Raw genomic sequence first — 19764 nt, 5'->3', positions numbered from 1 at the left:
TCCAGATTGCTTCTTTTCATCTCCTCCCCATAGGAAGGTAAAGAACAGAGATTCATTCTGAACAGCATTTGGCTTGGAGCCCTCACGGCTGTCTTGGGTGATGGGATATGCTATCTCCTGGTGGGCCCGAATCTCTGTGCCTTCTTGGGACTGTGGGGTCACCTGGACTTGAAGGCCCTGCCCGGTCATTCCCCAGCTGCCCCGGGGCACTGGCCAGGCAGTGGGTGTGCTTGCCTGTGTGGGGGACCCAGTGCGGACTTTGCATTTCAGTGAGAAGTGTCGTGCTCCTGCCTGGTGTGACCGGGTCCTCTGGAAAGGGAAGAACATCACTCAGCTGAGTTACCAGAGCCACATGGGCCTGAAGACCAGTGACCACAAGCCTGTCAGCTCAGTGTTTGACATTGGGGTAGGTGGGCAGCCGACACCCGTCCTGAGCACCCCTATGGGGAATTGGTTCCTATAACGAAGACCATTTTTGTCGTTCTGGTCTCCTCCTCCACCCTGTGTGAGAAAGCTTTTAAAAATTATTTTTAGCGGCACCTGGCTGCCTTAGTCTGTGGAGCATGCAACTCTTGATCTTGGAGTTGTGAGTTCGAGCGTCATGTTGGGCATAGAGATTACTTAAAAATAAAAAAACCAAAAGAGTTGTTCATATTTAAATTTTAGTCATAATTATTTTGGTATACTTCTATATATTTCTATGTCTGTGCAAGTTCCGCTTTGCTTTTTGGTCTGCATTTTCCAGGAGTTTTTCTGTGCATTTATAAACAGGGCAGTATTCTATATACAACATAGAGGCTATTTTTTCTTTTCATAAAAGAAATCAGATTAGGGACGCCTGGGTGGCTCAGTTGGTTAAGCAGCTGCCTTCGGCTCAGGTCATGATCCCAGCGTCCTGGGATCGAGTCCCACATCGGGCTCCTTGCTCAGCGGGGAGCCTGCTTCTCCCTCTGCCTCTGCCTGCCATTCTGTCTGCCTGTGCTCACTCTCTCCCCCTTTCTCTCTCTGATAAATAAATAAAATCTTTAAAAAAAAAAAAAAAGAAATCAGATTATACATATTGTTCTTTTTTTTTTTTTTAAGATTTCATTTATTTATTTGACAGACAGAGATCACAAGTAGGCAAAGAGGCAGGCAGAGAGAGAAAGGAGAAAGCAGGCTCCCTGACGAGCAGAGAGCCCGATGCTGGGCTCGATCTCAAGACCGTGGGATCATGACTTGAGCTGAAGGCAGAGGCTTTAACCCACTGAGCCACCCAGGCACCTCTATACATATTGTTCTGAGAGAATATCTTTTTTTTCTCCTACTGACTATCTCTTAGCAGATCTTTCCATGTCAGTAAAGGTAGAGCTTCCTCCTCCTCCCCTGTCTGCCAACTCTGTATGAGCTTATTTCCCCCAACCTGGCTAATATTGGAGTTTAGTCATCTTAAATTTCTGCCAACCCAGTGAGCTAAAAGAAAGAGATCTTTCATTATTCTAAATCACATTTGTTTGATTTTGCTGGTGAGGTTGAACATCTTCGTTCTTACTATCTCTTCTCCTGTGATTTGTTCCTTTACGTTATCCACTCTCAAGGGTTCGGGTAGAGGCATATCGGAATCTGTGAAGGTGTGAGTAGTTTGAAAAAGGGCCTAATGAATGTTACAGAGTTTTTGTATTGGAAAGTGACAACAATTGTGTTTATGACTCAGAATACAGAAGGGAAAGCCTGACGAAATCTTGGCCATTGGAGCATAGATTACAAAAACCTGAGAGATGCCATTTGAAATTAAACCCTAGCAGTTTCTCACCACAGGCTGGTGGATAGCAGCAAGTGAATTAGAGCTAGTCACTGGGCATTTTTCTGCCCTAGGGCTGAGAGCCGGCAGAGCTGTCCACCAGGCTTCCACCTCTGTATCTTCTCCCTGCTCATCAGGAAGCAGTTGACTTCCTCACAAGCTCGGCCTCTGGAGGACCCCTCCTGAGTCTGTTGTTAATTGAGTTCTTGGTTAATTAATTAAATCTATTCAGTCTTCACTTTCTGCGTGGCCGCCAACTGTTCTTGCCCGGTGCTGTGCATGTCCTCTTTCCTGAAAAGGAGGAAATGGGCAGAAGGCACTCAGGCTCTGATATTTGCCTCCCAGGTGAAGGTGGTCAACGAAGAACGTTACCGGAAGACTCTGGAGGAGATCGTTCGCTCCCTGGACAAGATGGAAAATGCCAACATTCCTTCCGTGTCCCTTTCTAAGCGAGAGGTAGGAAGGACATGTTAACAATATTGGCAACAGGCTCCTCTATTTATAGAACTTAAATCTCGTCTGTGAGGTTTCAGTATCCAGGAGCCACCTGTCCGACCCCCGGACTCCACAGTCTTTTTGACGTGTGGCCTCTGGTTCCAGGGAGCTGGTTGCTGAGAGGAGTGGGGTTGTTGGTTTAGATTATGTTCTTCTCCTGATCTTCTGAATCAGAAGACTTTAACCTTCGTGGCTCATAGGTTTCACCCACACATGGGCCATCGTGATTTAAGTGATGGCGCAGAGGAGCCAAAAGGTGTTTTGTTTGGTTTTAGCTGGTCTGTGTTCTTGCAAGGAATGTCTTCCTCCTGATATTTTGCTTTGATCAAGATTAAGTTGAGTCAGAGTTTCTTCGGTACACACAGAGGCAATGGGGGGAGGGCAGGCAGTGTAGACAAGGGATCTGTGGTGGGGGATGTCAAGTTAGGGCAGAAGATTGTTCATGGAAGAGCTACAGCATAGATCATTCCGGATGGACAATACCTGGAAGTCAAGCAAATGGAGATTTATGGTGTGGGTATTTTTTTTAGTGCCCTGGGTGTCCAGCTACTTGGAAGGATGTGCTTGGTCTTCAAGTTTGGAGGTGAAATTTATAAAGGGTATTTTGAAAATGGTCTTTGGGCACAGAAGATAGAAGGTTTGAACTTTGATTCCTTTAGGAAATTTATTTATCAAACAACCTAAGTTTTTGGGTTTTGGGGTTAAACACAGACTGCGGGTCTTTCATGGGGCTGTGGCCTTCTAGGGAAATACTTAAAGCAGAAACATGATTTGAAAGAGGCGGTCCTTCATTGTCTTTCCAGAAAGGGCAGAGATTGCCCATTTGGGGTGGCTGGGCAGGTCGCCGAGAAAAGGGCACTGATCCGACTGGTCCTGGGCCTGTTCCCAGTTCTGTTTTCAGAATGTGAAGTACATGCAGTTGCAAGTACAGTCCTTTACAATTCATAATGGACAAGTTCCCTGTCAGTTTGAATTCATCAACAAGCCTGATGAGAAGTCATACTGTAAGCAGTGGCTGAACGCCAACCCCAGCCGAGGTTTCCTCCTGCCAGGTGAGGCCTCCGTTCCCAGGCTCCCGGCTGCTGGTTTGGGGACTGCTCTACCCCGACTGCTTATTTTTCTCCAGTAAGCTCTTTCGGTTTCTGAGTGTTTGCTGTCTGATCTAAACTTCTAAAAGCCCTGTGGGGGAGCCATCGTACTTAAGGTATAAAACAGGAAGGGGCACGAGGTCAGCCTGGAAAGCTTTCTCAGCCGTGTGTGTGTTCCGTAATTTCACAGAAAGAGAAGACAGAAGATGGCGGGGAAGCAGGTGCTGCTCTTGAAGGACTCATTTTCACTGTCTGCCCCACTATAATCAGCTCCCAGCGTCCGCTCTTGTAGGGAAAGATAACGGGGTGGTAATCCAGAAATTCCCTCTGGTCCTGGAATGTACCATTCGTGTCTTTCCCCTAACTTCTTTGCACTCTGTGTTGTGCTGTGTGGCAGAGGGATGAAGCCTCTTTTGTGGACGATTCACAGGCTGCTTCTTGCATTGTATTTTCTCCTGGATCAGGTGTCTTCATCTGACCTGTCCCAGGGCAAGCTCTTTGACCCATGCCTTCTGATTGTATTAATAATTCTGACTTGAGCTGTGCTCCTTTGTCCTTGAATTTCATAGCAGTTGCCTCTTCCCATGTTTTTGTGTGTTGTTTTCATGTCCCCACTTGAACTATAAACGCCTTGTCCATGTGTCCTTGGCGTGCTGAGCACGTACATACCTGCTGGTCAGCTGATTCCTCTGAATCCCTTTCCCAGCCCTTTGTGCCTGAGCCTTGTGCCTGCTGTCCTCTTTCCCCCTTTCTTCCTGGCCTCCCACCAGCCAACATTACTTTAAATGTTTTTCTTCAGATTCTGCTGTTGAGATTGAATTGGAGCTATTTGTAAATAAGACCACGGCTACAAAGCTCAACTCAGGTGAAGACAAAATCGAAGACATTCTGGTTTTGCACTTGGACAGGGGGAAGGATTACTTCTTGTCTGTGTCTGGGAACTACCTGCCCAGCTGTTTTGGATCTCCCATTCATACACTGTGCTACATGAGGGAACCGATCTTGGAACTGCCACTGGAAACAATTAGAGAGCTGGTAAGTTACATGACGTATGGAAGCATCTAGAACTGTAGCAGCCGAGCCAGTGAAGCAAGATATTCTCAATTTTTTCACATAGAGTACATTAGAGAAACTCAGCCATGGATAGTAAGATATGAAGTTTCCCAGGCCTGTGATTTTATTCCTTTTTTTGCTTTAATCATGACTTCCTCATCATCCTGAACTAAATTTTCTGAGATGCAAAGAACTTCTGTGGAGACAGCTTGAATCCAAGGGCTCTACTTCAGAACAGATTTATAGTAATATGCATATCCCACCCCCTGCCCCGTTCCAATGGACTTTTTAACTTAGGGACTCTTGGCTTCTATCCTCTCCCTTATATAAGATGAAAACAGAGGCCCAGTAAGGAGAGTGATTGGTCGCAGGTCACGCGGTGAGTTAGCAGTGGACCTGGCTCCTACATTAGAGTTTTTGGACTCCCAAGTCTCTGCCCTTACCGCACCAGACCACACGATCTCCCTGTTTCTGACAGTGAAATGCTGTTGGCAGGATGTTTTTTCAAAGATCATGATGCATATTTCACCTGATTTATTGAAACTGCTTGTCATAACCCACTCCTAATTCTCAAAAATCACTTTCTGGTACCTTGATTGTGTCACCTAGTTTTGTTTTTTTTTTGCCTGTAGCATGTTTGCTTAGGGGATTGAAGTGCATCCCTTCCTCTGCAGGTTTGCTGTACCCATTATCGGAGCCAGCCCATCAGAAGGTCCATGGGCGGGCCTTCGTGTTATGCTTTTTCTTTTTTTTTTTTAAAAAGCTTTTATTTATTTAGTTGACAGAGGGAGACACAGGAAGAGAGGGAACACAAGCAGGGGGAGAGGGAGAAGCAGGCTTCCCACTGAGCAGGGAGTCTGATGCGGGGCTCAATCCCAGGACTCAGGGACTGTGACCGGAGCTGAACGCCTGAGCCACCCAGGCGCCTATGCTTTTTATTTCTTTTCAGACTCTGATGCCCCTACAGACTGAAGATGATGGGGTCCAGTTGGAGAACCCCTTGGGAATTCCCAAAGAGCTCTGGATGATGGTTGATTACCTGTACCAAAATGCTATCCAGCAGGTAGGTGGTAGTTAAGCAATCAGAACTGATTGAAGCCAGATTGCCTTGGGGAAGAACAGCAACCCCAAGAACTTCGGGTGTAAGAAGATTTTACCCCAACAAATCCGTGGAAAGCTGTCGCTTTCCCAGGGAGTGAGTGGGGTATGTTTCACACTCCCAGGAGACCTTGCTATTACATAGACCACTTGATTACTCCCCCAAGGGAAGCAGCCTGGCATAGGATGGCCTTCACGGCACAACATGTACCCTTCCCTGGCCTCTGGGGTCCTCCCAGTATAAAGCCATCTGGAGCCTTCTCAGGATATCAGCCTATCCTTTTGAGGAACTTGTGACAGTTTCTGGAAATGGGAGGGGCTAACTCCTTGTTAAGCCAGACAGAGGCAGGAGACCAGATGGAGCCCCCAGGCCATGAGTCATGAGTCCTGATTTCTAGAGTGATTTGAGCCAGCTTCATGAGATCAAATCAGTCTGTATCACTGACTCATTCGTATAGGGAGACTAGTAGAAACTGTAGTCTACCACAGCTCTACCGCTTGGGAGCAACATACATTCTTAATGACATGTCTTTTTACTCTACCCTTGCCCACACTTCTTATTACAGTGTCCCCAAATACTATTCTAAGTGTTTAACAGCATTGCCTTAGTTTGTTCTCCCGATAGCTCTCAGATGAAGAACTGAGGTCCAGAAGGCTCTGTAACTTGGTCAGGATCCCAAAGCTGATAACTGGGCAAGATGGGGATTTGAACCCAGGGAGTCTAGCTGTAAGGTTACAATCTCACACAGGAGCCATGCTAATCTTCTCTGTGTTGTCCTAATTTTAGTGTATGTGCTGCCAAAGAGAGCACAGAAGTTACATTCTTTTTTTTTTTTTTTTAAGATTTTATTTATTTATTTGACAGAGAGACAGAGAGGGAACACAAGCAGGGAGGAGTAGGAGAGGGACAAGCAGGTCTCCTGCTGAGCAGGGAGCCTGATGTGGGACTCGACCCCAGGACCCTGGGATCATGACCTGAGCGAAGGCAGAGGCTTAACGCAGAGCCACCCAGGGGCCCCTGGAAATACTTTTATTGCCGTAATCTTTTTTTTACAAAGCGAGGTGGTGTCTTTTTAACTTTCTCCATCTTATAAATGATATATTTTCTTCACATTTTTCTTTTTCTGGTTAATTCTTCCACAACACTGCAGGAAACCGTTTTCAGTTTTCCCTTACTCTTGTGAGTAGTATTCCCTACCTATTGTTTTATAATAGATGTTTTATCACTTTAAAGACCTGTCCTGGGAGCATGCTTAGGAAGGCCACCAGGATGAGCTCGTCACATCAGCCCTAACTTTTCCAGATTGTTTACCAGTTGATTCATAGGCCTCACTTCACTGCCCCTTTTTTGCACCTTGGTGGGGATCATATTTCTAGGTCAGGAGATCATGGCTGATTTTCTGAGAATGTAATTATTTGGTGACTTTCTTTTTGCAGGAAGATCTGTTCCAGCAGCCAGGCCTGAGGTCGGAATTCGAGCATATCAGGGACTGTTTGGATACTGGAATGATTGAAAGCCTCTGTATCCTCAGACATTTGTGCGTGTGTGCATGTGTATGTGTGAATATGATTAAGAGGTGAGAGAAAAGAAGGAGTATGATTTTAAGGCTTGAAATCCTATCTTGTGTCCTCAGCTGTCATATTTTTCTTACTTAAAGTTTGCATAGAGAAGACTTCACAACTTTAATCCACCAATATAGCAGGAACTCAGGAGGGCCCAGCTAAGCTGACAAGCAGCTTGGCCCCTTCACCATGTCAGGCTGGCATCCTAGCTCTGAGCAGAGAGCCTTCCTGGGCAGGCAGCACGTCTGGCATGTGCTCACTCCTGGGCCTTTTCCTAACCACGGCATGGCATCGCCAGTTCCTTAACGATGGGCCAAAAGCTGCCAGCAATCATTCCGTAGCTGAAGCCTTGCTGCTTTTCCTGGAGAGCCTGCCAGAGCCTGTCATCTGCTACAGCACCTACCATAACTGCCTGGAATGTTCTGGCAACTACACCGCGAGTAAACAGGTGAGGGGAAGCATTGAGCGTTCACGTACTGCAGCCCTGGGCTTCACAGGGCCTGAGGGAACAGAGTGGGCGCCGTTCCTCAAATACAGTGTCCTAGCAGCTCAGCTTCATAGCTCTCCTTCCCGAACCTGTTCTTCTCACGTCCCCTTTTCTTTTAGTGGCTTCACCCTGAATTCCAGTGACTCATCCCAGAAACCTGAGTCATTCCTGATTTGTCCTCTGCTCACCTCCCCCATGCCCAGTTCCCTTGATCTGTCACCTGTCTTCCATTCTCATCCACTCACCTTGGTTCTAAGCTCTGCGTTCTGGCTCTCCCTCTGCTCAATTGTTTTTCATACCGCAATCAGACCACATGCTCTAAAGCTCTCATCACATCACTCTTGGTCAAAAATCACACTTGGCTCTCCATTGCCAATGAATGATTTTCTTTTTCTTTTTTTTTTTTTTTTAAAGATTTTTATTTATTTATTTGACAGACAGAGATCACAAGCAGGCAGAGAGGCAGGCAGAGAGAGAGAGGAGGAAGCAGGCTCCCCGCCAAGCAGAGAGCCCGATGCGGGACTCGATCCCAGGACCCCGAGATCATGATCTGAGCCGAAGGCAGCGGCTTAACCCACTGAGCCACCCAGGCTCCCCTCAATGAATGATTTTCTTAAACAAATAGGCAAGACTTTTAACCATCTGGCCTAATGGTTCACACATGTAACAGGCCATGGTGGAATAATCTAGAAAACTTGCTAATAATACAGGTTCCAGAGCCTCACCCCACATCCACTGAATTGGAATCTCTTTTGGAATATATCTTGTACAAGCCTCCTAAGTGATAATGATGATACACAGATAGTTGGAGTATTCATCGAATTCTAGCCTGATCCATCCCTCCAGACTTAGCACCTGTTCAAGGGGTGTCCTGCTAAAAATTGACTTCTCTGTGTATTCTCTCTCCTTATCTCACTGTGTTCCTTCTCTTGCATTTTTTTATACTTTCTTTTGCCCCAATGCCCTAGTCCTTACCTCTGCAGGTCCAATTTTGTCTTATATTCAAGACCCAGCTTATAATGTCTTCTATTCCCATAAACCTTTTGAGAGCACATAGTTAAGCTATTGAGCTCTAAATTCACAAAGCACTTGATCTGTGCTTCTCTTTTGACTCTTGTGCCAAGTGGTGAGTGATCGGAGTTTCCTGTGCACAGTCTTACTCATGTCCCTTGGATCATGTACTCAGCTCCTGGAACACAGCACATGTCTGACAAATGATTGAATGAATGAATAAAAGACAAATCCCCGTTCTCCCTCTTTCAGGTCATTTCTACCCTCCCCACATTCCACCAAAATGTCTTCAACTACTTGATGGCATTTCTGCGAGAACTGCTGAAAAAATCAGCAAAAAATCACTTGGATGAGAATATTCTAGGTAAGTAGTCAAGTCTCTGTGGGAAAGATCTCTGTATATTGAGAGACTCATTATGAGAAGTGTGCTGGAGGAAGGTCCCAAGACCACTGTAGTGGAACTAAAATCTCTAGCTCTGGGCCAAGTTTACCCTCACACAGTTTTTTTCCAAGCAGAAAATAATGCTTTCAGGTACTCCTCCCAACTCAACAACACAAGAATTAGTAGCGTTTCTTTTACTGAATCATTTGTCTTCTGTGTGTTTCATGCAGCTAGTGTATTTGGCAGCTTACTGCTTCGAAACCCAGCTGGTCACCGAAAGCCTGACATGGCAGAGAAGAAGAAGGCTCAAGAATTTATTCACCTGTTCCTCTGCAACTCACCCTGAGCCTATCTCCTCTCCTCTTTTACTCGAAGCAGTCAATTACCAGCCCCACCTGTTTAAGATCAAGAACTACCACAACAAGATGTGAGGCGTCTTGGAAGCAAAAGCGGCAACTGCCTATTTCCTGAGCCCTGACACCACCCCCCGCCCCACCATGGCTGTCACAGTCCTGTCACTCTGAGTTCTGAAGACATGGGGGAAATCCGCCACAATAAAACCGACTGTCAATGTTCAACTTCAGTTATTTAACACAGATCTATTTTTTTAAACTTTAAAGATTTTAAATAACTCTGTTTCTTGTGCTCACTCACTGAAGCCTGCCTTCAGGACATAGTCAGTGCCTTCCCTGTAGCTTGAGCTGGGCTCCCCTTGAACAGATATTTGAACAAACTTTGGGGTCCTAAAGAGGGAATGAATTGGACAGCAAGAATGCGAGTGGAATCTGCTGGATAAACAGATCACAGTCACCCAGATGCTTCAGGGCTCTAAGGACATGTGTATATATATGTATATAAAACCCCTACCCCCTTTACTACTCAGATGTGGCTAAACAACTCTGGGGCTGGCCACTCAGCCTCTGAGGGCAATACAGTGGCTTAAAAATGAAGGTACCGAAGAAAGTGGTGTTTGGGGAAACAAATGGAATTTTCCGGGTCAATAATCCTCCAAACTGTATATGATGCATCCCCTCTCTCATATATGTAATATATTTTAATGATAAATGTATTTTTAACAGTGGTTGTTTGTATGTTTTAATCTTTTTTTAAAAAGATTTTGAGAGAGACAGACAGACAGAGATAGTGACAGAGTATGAGTGGGGAGGAGAGGGAGAATTGGACTGCCCACTGAGTGGGATGCCCTACTCAGGGTTGGATTCCCCGACTGGGGGGATCATGACCTGAGCCAAAGGCTTAACTGACTGAGCTGCCAGGTGCCCTGTTTCTGTCTCTTAAGAGATGGCTGCTGGACCTTTTGTGGCTTAAGCATTGGGGCAACTGGTCAGGGGACCAAAGAGGCAGTTGTCTGGTGGGTAACAATCACCATTCATAGCTTTCAAGCCAAAGATGTACAGGCATGACCTGAACACTTAACTCTAATCTAGTTTCAGAGTTGTCCCACTCTGAATATTCTAGAGAAGTAGCTTATGGGAAAATCAGGCAGTGGCTGCTGGGAGGTTCTAACAGATGTAACAGGCATTGAAAAAAGATAGGAGAGGGGCGCCTGGGTGGCAGGCACAGTTGGTTGAACATCTGACTTTTTTTTTTTTTTTTTAAGATTTTATTTATTTATTTGACAGAGAGAGAGATCACAAGTAGGCAGGGAGGCAGGCAGGGAGAGGAGGAAGCAAGCCCTCCGCCGAGCAGAGAGCCCGATGTGGGGCTCAATCCCAGGACTCTGGCAGAGGCTTTAACCTGAGCCACCCAGGAGCCCCTGACTTTTGGTTTTGGCTCAGATCGTGATCTCAGGGTCATGGGATCGAGCCCCACATCCCACTCGTCACTCCTTGCTCATGGCAGAGTCGGTTTGAGATTCTCTCCCATCTCCTTCTGCCTCTCCCACTCATGTTCCTTCTCTAAAATAAAAAAAATAAATAAATTAATTAAAAAAAATAAAGAATAAGGAAGGTACGTACGTACAAAGTCCCCTCTTGGGCTCTGGGACACCAACACTCCTTGGCAGAGTGAAATTTGACTCAGATGCAGGCTGAATGGTCAAAATTTTAAAAAGGGAATGGGAAATAGGTGATGCCGACTGGCCCGGGCGGGAGTCCTGTGGAAGCCGGCAGTCCTCAGCAGGGAAAAAGTTGGAACCAACAGTGAGAGTGAAGGAGTGGGGCGTCCGGTGATAGCGAGTGGGGGGGGGGGGCATGGTGGGAGTGGGGAGGAGCAGCGGCGTCCTCTGGCTGAGTTTGGTTCTGCCATTTGGATCCCATCTTCCTTTCTTGACCCCACCCGCTACGTTAACGTTGGTTAGTCCCAGCTTCCCCTCAACACTAGAGGTAGAAAGCCGGGAAGGTCACAGCATCGCAGGCTCCCCTTTAGGGTTCGAACTGGCATTAGGAGGGCTAACTGGGGTCCTTCCCGTTACAGGTGGGGCTGCCAGGGGTAGGGCGGCAGGCGCAAGCCGGGCTGACGCTACTTTTCCCCTAGTGGTTGTGGAGATTTGACCCCCTTTCCTCGCGTCTGGCGCCACAACGCGGACGCATCGGCACCCTGTAGACAGCGAACACGGAGGTACTGCTGAGCGCGGGACGAACTTAAGGCCCCACGATCTCTCCGCGGCACCCCGCCCCGCCCCGCCCTTTCTACTCGCCAATTGGAGGCTCGGGCTCCGCACCCACACCTCCTAAACCAATTAGAAGCGCCAAGGAGAGGCGGGGCCAATATCTCCTCCTTCCTCCGGAAAGCGGAAGCGGAAGTGACGTTCAGGGAAGGTGGGGGCAATCATGGTGCCGCTGGGGAGGGGAGAAGCTGCCGCTGCCGCCGTTGCCGGGAGCCGCGGAGGTAAAAGGCGAAACTAGACGCGGCCTGGACTGGGGGCTTCCCGGGGGGTGCGGGACTTAGGCTCCCTCCTGAAGCATTTCTCAGTAGAGACCCCCGTGTGGTCACCATAGGGACCCCACCCCTCCTCCGTTTCCATAGGGATGGGTATCCAGCCCCCCTTCCCTGTTTCCATGGAGACCCGGACCCTGCCCCTCTTCGCCCGGCTTGGAGACCCCCAGCCTGTGTTCAGATTTTTCTGTGTAGCCCGGTCTGGGGGCTGTACCAGTCAGTTTCCTTTGCCCAGCCTTCTCTCAAGGGTGCTCCGTTTGTACTCCTCGTATGCCACCCTCAAACCTCCTGGTCTTGTTTGTTCCGGACAGTTGGTCTCCGCTTAGCCGCTGATGGTGCCAGGGAAGCCCTGTGGGGCCTCCGGTGCTCTTATCTCTCCTCAGATGCAGCGAAATGTGCATCTACCGGGTTGCGTAAGCCAGAGCAAGGGGTCGGGCTGGTTCCTCCCAGATCTGATCCCTTGGCCTGTCTCTGCTAAATACCTCTCTGTCTCGCCGCCCCACTACGTAAAGGTTCACTTTCTAACTCAGGGCAGAAGAGAAAAAGTGCAAAGCCAGACTGAACACTAAAAGTGATGTGCTGATTATTATTTTTCAGTTCTGTTCTGCCTGCCAAAACCTGTATGTTTGCAGCTAAAGGAAAGAGAACTAATCCAGAACAGGAAAGCTTCAGAAAATGTATCTTTCCAAGAGAGTGTGTTTTCCCAAGAGAGTATATCTGCAGGTCTTTAATTCATTTAGCTGACATCTCCTGAACTCTTAGTGTCATTGTATTGTGCTAGGGGCAATAGAAACGAAAATAAGATTCACCATTCCCTCACTGCAGAGAGCACACTATACAGGCATAGGTTCTAGTGGATACCACATTGTTTTAGAAGGTTAACAGATAAAATGGTTTTCATTGAATATGCCTGACTAGGGATCTGCCCTCCTACCCAGAAGCTGAAACATCTGTTCTAGGAAGGAGGGAATGAATTCACACTTGTTTTCCCTATAATAATCAGACATCGTGCCTTAACATACATTATCTCTTTCACTCTGCGTAATAACTTTGCGAGAAGTAACTAGCAGTTCCACCTTACTTATAAGAAAAATGGGACACAGAAAAGTTACTCAAGTAGTAAGTGGCAAAGCTGGGATTTGTGGGTAGATGATCCTGCCTCCAAAATTCTACTTCTACAATAGACTGCACTGCCCCAGGGTCTAATCTGAAGGATATGTGACTGGAGTTTTCTTACTTTAAGACTTAAAACAACTCAGCCTTGAAGTGGTATGCCGTTTATCCCCTTCAGGAATTGTTTGGTAGTAAGGCAGATTTGGAGGGTCTTAAGAACTGCTACTTACTTCTTCAGTGTTTTGTTTTGTTTTAAGGCATTGCTTATCCTTTAAAATGACTTGATGCTTTCAAAGTTAAATTTAAAAAAAAATTATTCCCGGGCGCCTGGGTGGCTCAGTGGGTTAAGCCGCTGCCTTCGGCTCAGGTCATGATCTCAGGGTTCTGGGATCGAGTCCCGCATCGGGCTCTCTGCTCAGCAGGGAGCCTGCTTCCTCCTCTCTCTCTCTCTCTCTGCCTGCCTCTCTGCCTACTTGTAATCTCTGTCTGTCCAAAAAAAAAAAAAAAAAAAAAAAAAAATTATTCCCAGGGAAGATGATTTTCATTTACTTTGACCTGTTCTTCACGTGAGAAGAAAAATGAGTCTTGTGGTTGCTGAGGAATTCCCTGGGTTTGACTCTAACTCTGGCTTTGTCCTATTGCAGACAAGTCATTATCTTTCCATTTCTCACAATTGGGCTGAGCACGATTGAACCATGGGGGAACACAGTCCAGACGACAACATCATCTATTTTGAAGCAGAGGAAGATGAGCTGACCCCCGATGACAAGATGCTCAGGTTTGTGGACAAAAACGGACTGGTGCCTTCCTCATCTGGAACTGTTTATGATAGGACAACTGTTCTCATTGAGCAGGACCCTGGCACTTTGGAGGATGAAGATGACGATGGACAGTGTGGAGAACACTTGCCTTTTCTAGTAGGGGGTGAAGAGGGCTTTCACCTAATAGATCATGAAGCAATGTCCCAGGGTTATGTGCAACACATTATCTCACCAGATCAGATTCATTTAACAATAAACCCTGGTTCCACGCCCATGCCAAGAAATATCGAAGGTGCAACTCTCACTCTGCAGTCGGAATGTCCAGAAACGAAACGTAAAGAAGTAAGTAAAACAGTGGGTGAGGGCCCAGTTTAGGTTTGGAGAAAAGTTCTTACCCAACTTGTGTTGGCAGTTTTAGCTGGGGAATAAAGGAGTCCCCGGAATGAGGACCTGCAGTGGCTTTACTTGTCAGCAACACATGTGCTTCATGTTTTGTTCTGACTGCTTTCTGGAACTTTTTAGTTTGTATGGCCACATTGAAATTTGGGAAAGCTAAATTACAATGTTTCAAATTTTCCTTCCCAGATCATAAATAAAATAGAAATCTCACTGAGGTAAGTCCATGTTTTTGATGCTGAAATAACTAGATTTGGCTTATTTCTGGGGTGTGGATAAATGGTTTGTTTTGGAGATGAGTATCTGCCTAGAGTATGCTTTATTTTCATAGTGAATATTTGATGAATAATAAGGCCTCGCTGTCTTCCGTAAGAAATTCAGGCAAGAGACAGTAAATGAGAGTAGGTTATCTAAAATAAGTGTTCATGCTCGTACTTAGCAACAGTGAGTAAGACAATGTATGTCACGATGGTTGGAAAACTATAAAGCCTTGTACAAATTGTACCGGTGTGGTGATCATTAGCAGAATGAAAGATACGGTTTAAAGGTAGTGATAGACATTATTTAGGAACTGATTACAAGTCCATTAGAAAAAAACAGATAACTGGTAGTCGCAGCGTCAGGGACTCAATGTAAGATGTTACCAGACAGACATAGGGTAAATCATTGAGCAAAGTATTTTACTCTTATGCTGTAATTAAGGTCTTGGAATTGGAGAATTTTATTATTCGTGCCATATGGCTTTTCCACTGCTAGCCATAGAATCTCAGAGTTGGAAGCAGCCTGAGAGAAACCATCTCGTCCTACCTCCCACCTCAGGCAGGAATTTCTCTACAGCATCTCTGCCATGAGTTCATCCAGGCTCTGCTTGAACACTTGCAGAATGACGAGAGCACGATGTTTCACCACTCAGCCTCCTGCATTTGTTGGCCAGCTCTGATTATTAGAAAGCTTTTACTTGTATAGAGCCAAAAACCTGCCTTCCTGCAGCTGCTGCCCACCGGTTCTACCTTCCTGAACTACAGCAAGTTAAACCTTCCTGTGACAGGATAACAGATATTTAAAGATCATGGCTTTCTCTTTATCCTGTCTTGTACAGGCTGATCGCCTTGATTTACTTAAATATTCCTCTGTGACATTCTTCACTAGTTTCTCCTCAGTCTGGTCACCTTGGCTTATGTGAATTCTAGTTATCCAAAGGCTTCTTAAAATTCACCGTTGAGCACATTCTCCCAAATGTGAGGCAACCAGCACTGAATACTGTGTGATTCTTACCTCCTAATCTGGACACTCTCCTACAGTTGCAGTATAGTTTGTATTTTATTAGCAGTGACATCATACTTACTCTTAGCTTGTACTTGGAAATCTCTAGAATAGTGGTTCTTAACTGAGGGCATTTTTGTTCCCCAAAAGACATTTAATAATGTGTGGAGCCAATTTGGTCGTCACACTGGGGAAGTGCTACTGGAATCCAGTGGGTGGAGGCCAGTGATCCTATTAAACATTCAGCAATGTACAGGACAGCCTCCTGCAACAAAGAATGATCTGGCTCAAAATGTTGATTGGGTGTTTTCCAATAAAACTTCATTTACAAAACAGGCAGTGGGCTAGAGTTGACCCACTGGCTGGAGTGCGCCTACTCCTGGGCTAGAACACAGGGCTTAGGGAGTATTGAAAATAAGGATGGAAGGGTAGCAGAGATCCAGATATGTGAGGCAGTGATAACATGCTAAGGGGTTTGGACTGTGTTCTGGAAATAGTGGGAAACCATTGAATGTGTCCGAGGTAAGGAATGATGTGGTTAGAGTAGCACCTTATGAAATACTACTCTTGTAGCAGTGGTAGCTTGATTGCCCAGTTAGGAGGTAGTTGTAGTTTAGAATAGAGTTTCATTTGGGTGTGATGAAGGATAATGGTCTTGTAAGTGAAAAGAATCCAGAGCTTTTGTTGAACTGCAAGATAACTTTATATATTATTGGCGTTTGAAGAATGAGCCATGAATTGGGTACGATTCAGTGGATTCATCCATTTTTCCAAGTATGTCGGGTTTCTTCTCTGTCTTAGCTCAGGGGCCACACAGAGGATTGTTAGAGCTTCAAGACTTGGATGTTGAGTAGCTAGAGTAAACCGTGGTAGGTGCATGAACAGAGGCCATTCGACTGCCATGTCAGGCTGAGGAGAAAGTGGCGGACTCCACTGCTCGCCTCACCATCTGGAAATAGTGAGATCATGAGAGGAATCAGGAAGAGGAGGAAGTTTGGTGGGCGACTGATGAGCTTCTTTGGAGTATAGTGAATGTATAGTCCTTGAGGAAAAGTAAAGTGAACAGGTTGAGAAGCCCATTGAAAATGTGGATCTGAAGTTGAAAACTAGGTCAGGATTCCCAAAGGGTTCAATCCATGCATGGGCGGTTTACTCAAGGGAGGAGTCAGAGTTGGTCTGCAAATGTAAAGGCTAAAAAGATAAAGAGGAACCAAAGATCACATAGTCAAAGAGATGGGTAGAATTGGAATACAGTGTTGTGGAAGGTGAGGGAAGACTCTCAGGGAATGGGGCTGTTCCTCTGTGACCCTGCAGAGGGATTGACAGAAGCCATTGGTTCTGCTCTCTCGCACCATGAGAAGACTCTGTAGAGCACTGGGGGCTGAAGCCAGATTTCCAGTGATGGAGAAGTGAGTGGGTGGTGAGGAAACCGGAGGCAGGAAGTGTCGTGTATGTGTGTGTGTGTGTGTGTGTGTGTATGTTTTACTATGGTATTTGGAGGAAGAGTGATGAGGTAGTAGCAACTCAAGGGGGATTGAATCATTTCTTTAGCACAGAATATGTGAACATGGCTTAGAGCCTAAACTTGAAGCCATCCTCAGTTAATGATTACTATGTGAAAGTCTTTGAGAACAAATGTTTGGGAAACATTAAGTTAAATCGAGATAGAGGCTTATTACAGAATTTCTCAGAGCTTTTGGTGTGTTAATAACTGTGAAGGAAGGAAATGCGGACTTCTCCAAATACTTTGAACTTGGGAAACCATTTTCAGGTGTCATTTCCAGGGTCGGTATTTTTGTGGAACGCATTTTGGGAAATGCTGATCTAGGCAGGAAAGGAGGAGATGGTAGGGAGGGAATGATATTATGCAATCACTTATATGAGCTGTTACTTTCTCACTCGGGGCTCCAGATCTTCCTTGACTCATGGTTTGGTTATGTTTCAATAAACCAATCAGCAGTTGAAAATATCATGGAAAGTGTGTTGTAGAAACCTAACCTGTTGCTCTCATAGCTTAGCCTAGCCTACCTGAAACGTGCTTAGAACTCTTACATTAGCCTGTAGTTGGGCAGAGTCATTTAACACGGCCAATTTTGTAATACAGTGTTGACCCGCTTATGTAATTGATTGAATACTGTACTGAAAGTGACAAACAATGGCTGTATTGGTACAGAATGGCTAGAAGTATATTGGTTGTTACCCTCATGATGATGGGACTGATAGGGAACCACAGCTCACTGCTAGTGCCCAGCAGAAAGTACCCTGCCTCATACTGCTAGACTGGGAGGAATCCAGATTCACGATCTGAAGTACAGTTTCTCCTGGATGTGTATTGCTTCCTCACCACTGTGTGGTTGAACCGTCATAGTTTGGGGACTGTACTTGCAAGACTGGCTTACCATCCATTGATGGCTTTAGGTCTTGAACATCATGTTGAGTAGATAAGGTGAAGGATACCATGAACACTTTGTTCAATCTACTATGGATTTAGCTTGCTGTACTTTCATCCCACCATATTGTTCCAGTCTGTTTGTGAAACCTACATGGAAGAGTCTAGAAACTTTAAAAAAATCAGTTGATACAGAGTTTGTTGGAGATGGAGGGCGCCGCATCAGTGGCTTTTAGTCTTTGAAAATGTTACTGAATGACCAGGCCTTCAGGAGACTTGCCTTCCTGAGGCACCATCTTACCTTAGCTTTTGCTTCAACAGTGGTGGGGGTGGGGGTGGGGAGGCACTTAAATCCTTTTAATTGGCCTAAAGAGGGCAATGTTTATGACTGCTTGATAATACTTCTCATGATTTCTGTACCTCCTCTTTTCCCCTTTTTTAAAACCCGGTGTTTTCCTTCCATCTCCATGTCCAGGTGTTACTCTTGAGAAATCAGATTATTTGATAACTAGTCTTCTTGGCTTCCCAAGCAGCTTATTTTCTGAGTCAGATTTTAGCCTGATTTTCCTGTTTACCCTGGATTGTTCTTTTGTTTCCTGTAGTGTGTAGTTGGCTTACCTGTTACTTCACTTTTCCCCTTTTGCTTGTCTTGCGTAAAAATAAACCAACCAGAACTCGGCTGCAGATACTGTCTTCTCCTCCTTCCACAGGCCCACTGGTCATTCTGACTCTAATTTCTTGTATCTTCTTCTCATACTTGTCTTAACCACCATCCACCTGCGGGTGTCTTTGAGAAGTTTCCAATCAAAATATGTCATTCTACACAAGTCAGCATTCTAAAGGGGGTTGCTCCTTTAATGCCCTGCTCTGGGTTTCTGAGCAGCTGTGTTTCCTTTCGCTGGTTCAGGTAGCCCATGATTTCCCAAACTTTCTTGCATCCCTCCCTTTGCGAGAACCTGCCAGGACTCTCCAGTTACCTGTTCATCCACCTCTGTACGAACCATACTGGTAAACATAATGTACCCCTGTGGCTAGCTGACCCTGCCACTTTTCTGCTCGATAGCTGGCCAGGAAGTATGAAGAAAGCCAGGAACCCCGTACCAGTTATTTCTTCACGAGGTGCCAAAGTATTCCGGTGTGTTGACTGGAAAAGAATATCTTTTTTTTTCTACCAAGAAGCCCAGTTACAGAGATGTTTTATGAATTAGGCTGCTTGCTATATTAGTCAGGGACACTCCAAGAGGAGTTTTGTGGGGTTTTTTCCTCTTTAGTGTGACAAATTTTAAGTATAAGAATAAAGGGAGAATTTTGACTGTGGTGTTTTGCAATCGCCCTTTACTTTGGGAGACCTAGTTCCAATTTCATTCCTCATTATCAGCCCCTCAGGCAGTGGAAGGATCCACTCTGACAAACCTGGATGTTGCTGACTCTCCCAGAGGGGAGCTACTTGCTTTTAGTCTTCGCATACTGTGATTACATTTCTTCCTAGGCTCCATTCTGAACTCCCACAGAACTGCCATTCAGAACTGGGACTGTTGCTGCTTGAAATTTTGGTGTTAAGGAGCCATTCACTCTTTCCACAAGCTTTTACTTATGGAGTCCCTACTTTTGTCCGAGATCAGGAAGGACAGAGAAATAGTTCCTGCCCTGAAGGGCTGGGACTCTAGCAGGGAGACTGCCAGAGGCTGTGTGTGCAGGGTTGAGGGGGAGGGATGTGGGAACCCGGGGCAGGAAGCATTTTCCATTTACCATGGGGAGAAGCCATCTCTGCACTTCCCTGCAAGTCTGTATGCGTGGTGGTAGCTCTCCATGGCCGTGGGCACTTGCGTCATTGAAGCCCCCTGGCCTGGAAGAGGGACAGAGTGGTTTTGTGTACATATTGGTTTTATGGCATGGTGCTTCAGGAATAAACAGGTCTCAAATTGACATTTTATATAAGCTGTACCTCTTGGTTATTGCTAACATTTTGGTAGTGTAGGACATTGGAGAA

The 19764-nt window shown here is 45.9% G+C and overlaps 2 protein-coding genes across 12 annotated transcripts in view; both read left to right on the top strand.

Annotated features, from left to right (window-relative positions):
- The window catches only part of INPP5B (inositol polyphosphate-5-phosphatase B), a 48091-nt gene extending 38053 nt beyond the window's left edge, over nucleotides 1-10038 (top strand). For all 10 annotated transcript variants that reach the window (XM_082686955.1, XM_082686950.1, XM_082686948.1 and 7 more), the window contains 9 exons: nucleotides 271-406; nucleotides 2126-2236; nucleotides 3165-3327; nucleotides 4163-4398; nucleotides 5366-5479; nucleotides 6952-7036; nucleotides 7398-7525; nucleotides 8828-8939; nucleotides 9188-10038. In XM_082686955.1, the coding sequence (XP_082543081.1) occupies nucleotides 271-406; nucleotides 2126-2236; nucleotides 3165-3327; nucleotides 4163-4398; nucleotides 5366-5479; nucleotides 6952-7036; nucleotides 7398-7525; nucleotides 8828-8939; nucleotides 9188-9303 (1201 nt within the window). In that variant the 3' untranslated portion in view covers nucleotides 9304-10038. The remainder of the gene's footprint in view (nucleotides 1-270; nucleotides 407-2125; nucleotides 2237-3164; nucleotides 3328-4162; nucleotides 4399-5365; nucleotides 5480-6951; nucleotides 7037-7397; nucleotides 7526-8827; nucleotides 8940-9187) is intronic.
- Nucleotides 10039-11708: 1670 nt separating this feature from the next.
- Nucleotides 11709-19764, top strand: part of MTF1 (metal regulatory transcription factor 1) — a 41687-nt gene continuing 33631 nt past the window's right edge. Inside the window, exons 1-2 of one of the 2 annotated variants that reach the window (XM_082686338.1) lie at nucleotides 11709-11804; nucleotides 13610-14068. In XM_082686338.1, the coding sequence (XP_082542464.1) occupies nucleotides 13661-14068 (408 nt within the window). In that variant the 5' untranslated portion in view covers nucleotides 11709-11804; nucleotides 13610-13660. The remainder of the gene's footprint in view (nucleotides 11805-13609; nucleotides 14069-19764) is intronic. The other variant, XM_082686337.1, reaches the window with a different exon arrangement.

This window comes from Mustela nivalis (genome assembly GCF_964662115.1).
Source record: "Mustela nivalis genome assembly, chromosome: 10".
NCBI classification, from domain to species: Eukaryota; Metazoa; Chordata; class Mammalia; order Carnivora; family Mustelidae; genus Mustela; species Mustela nivalis.
Note: the sequence above shows the minus strand (reverse complement) of the source record. Positions and strands in the feature narration are given on the sequence as shown.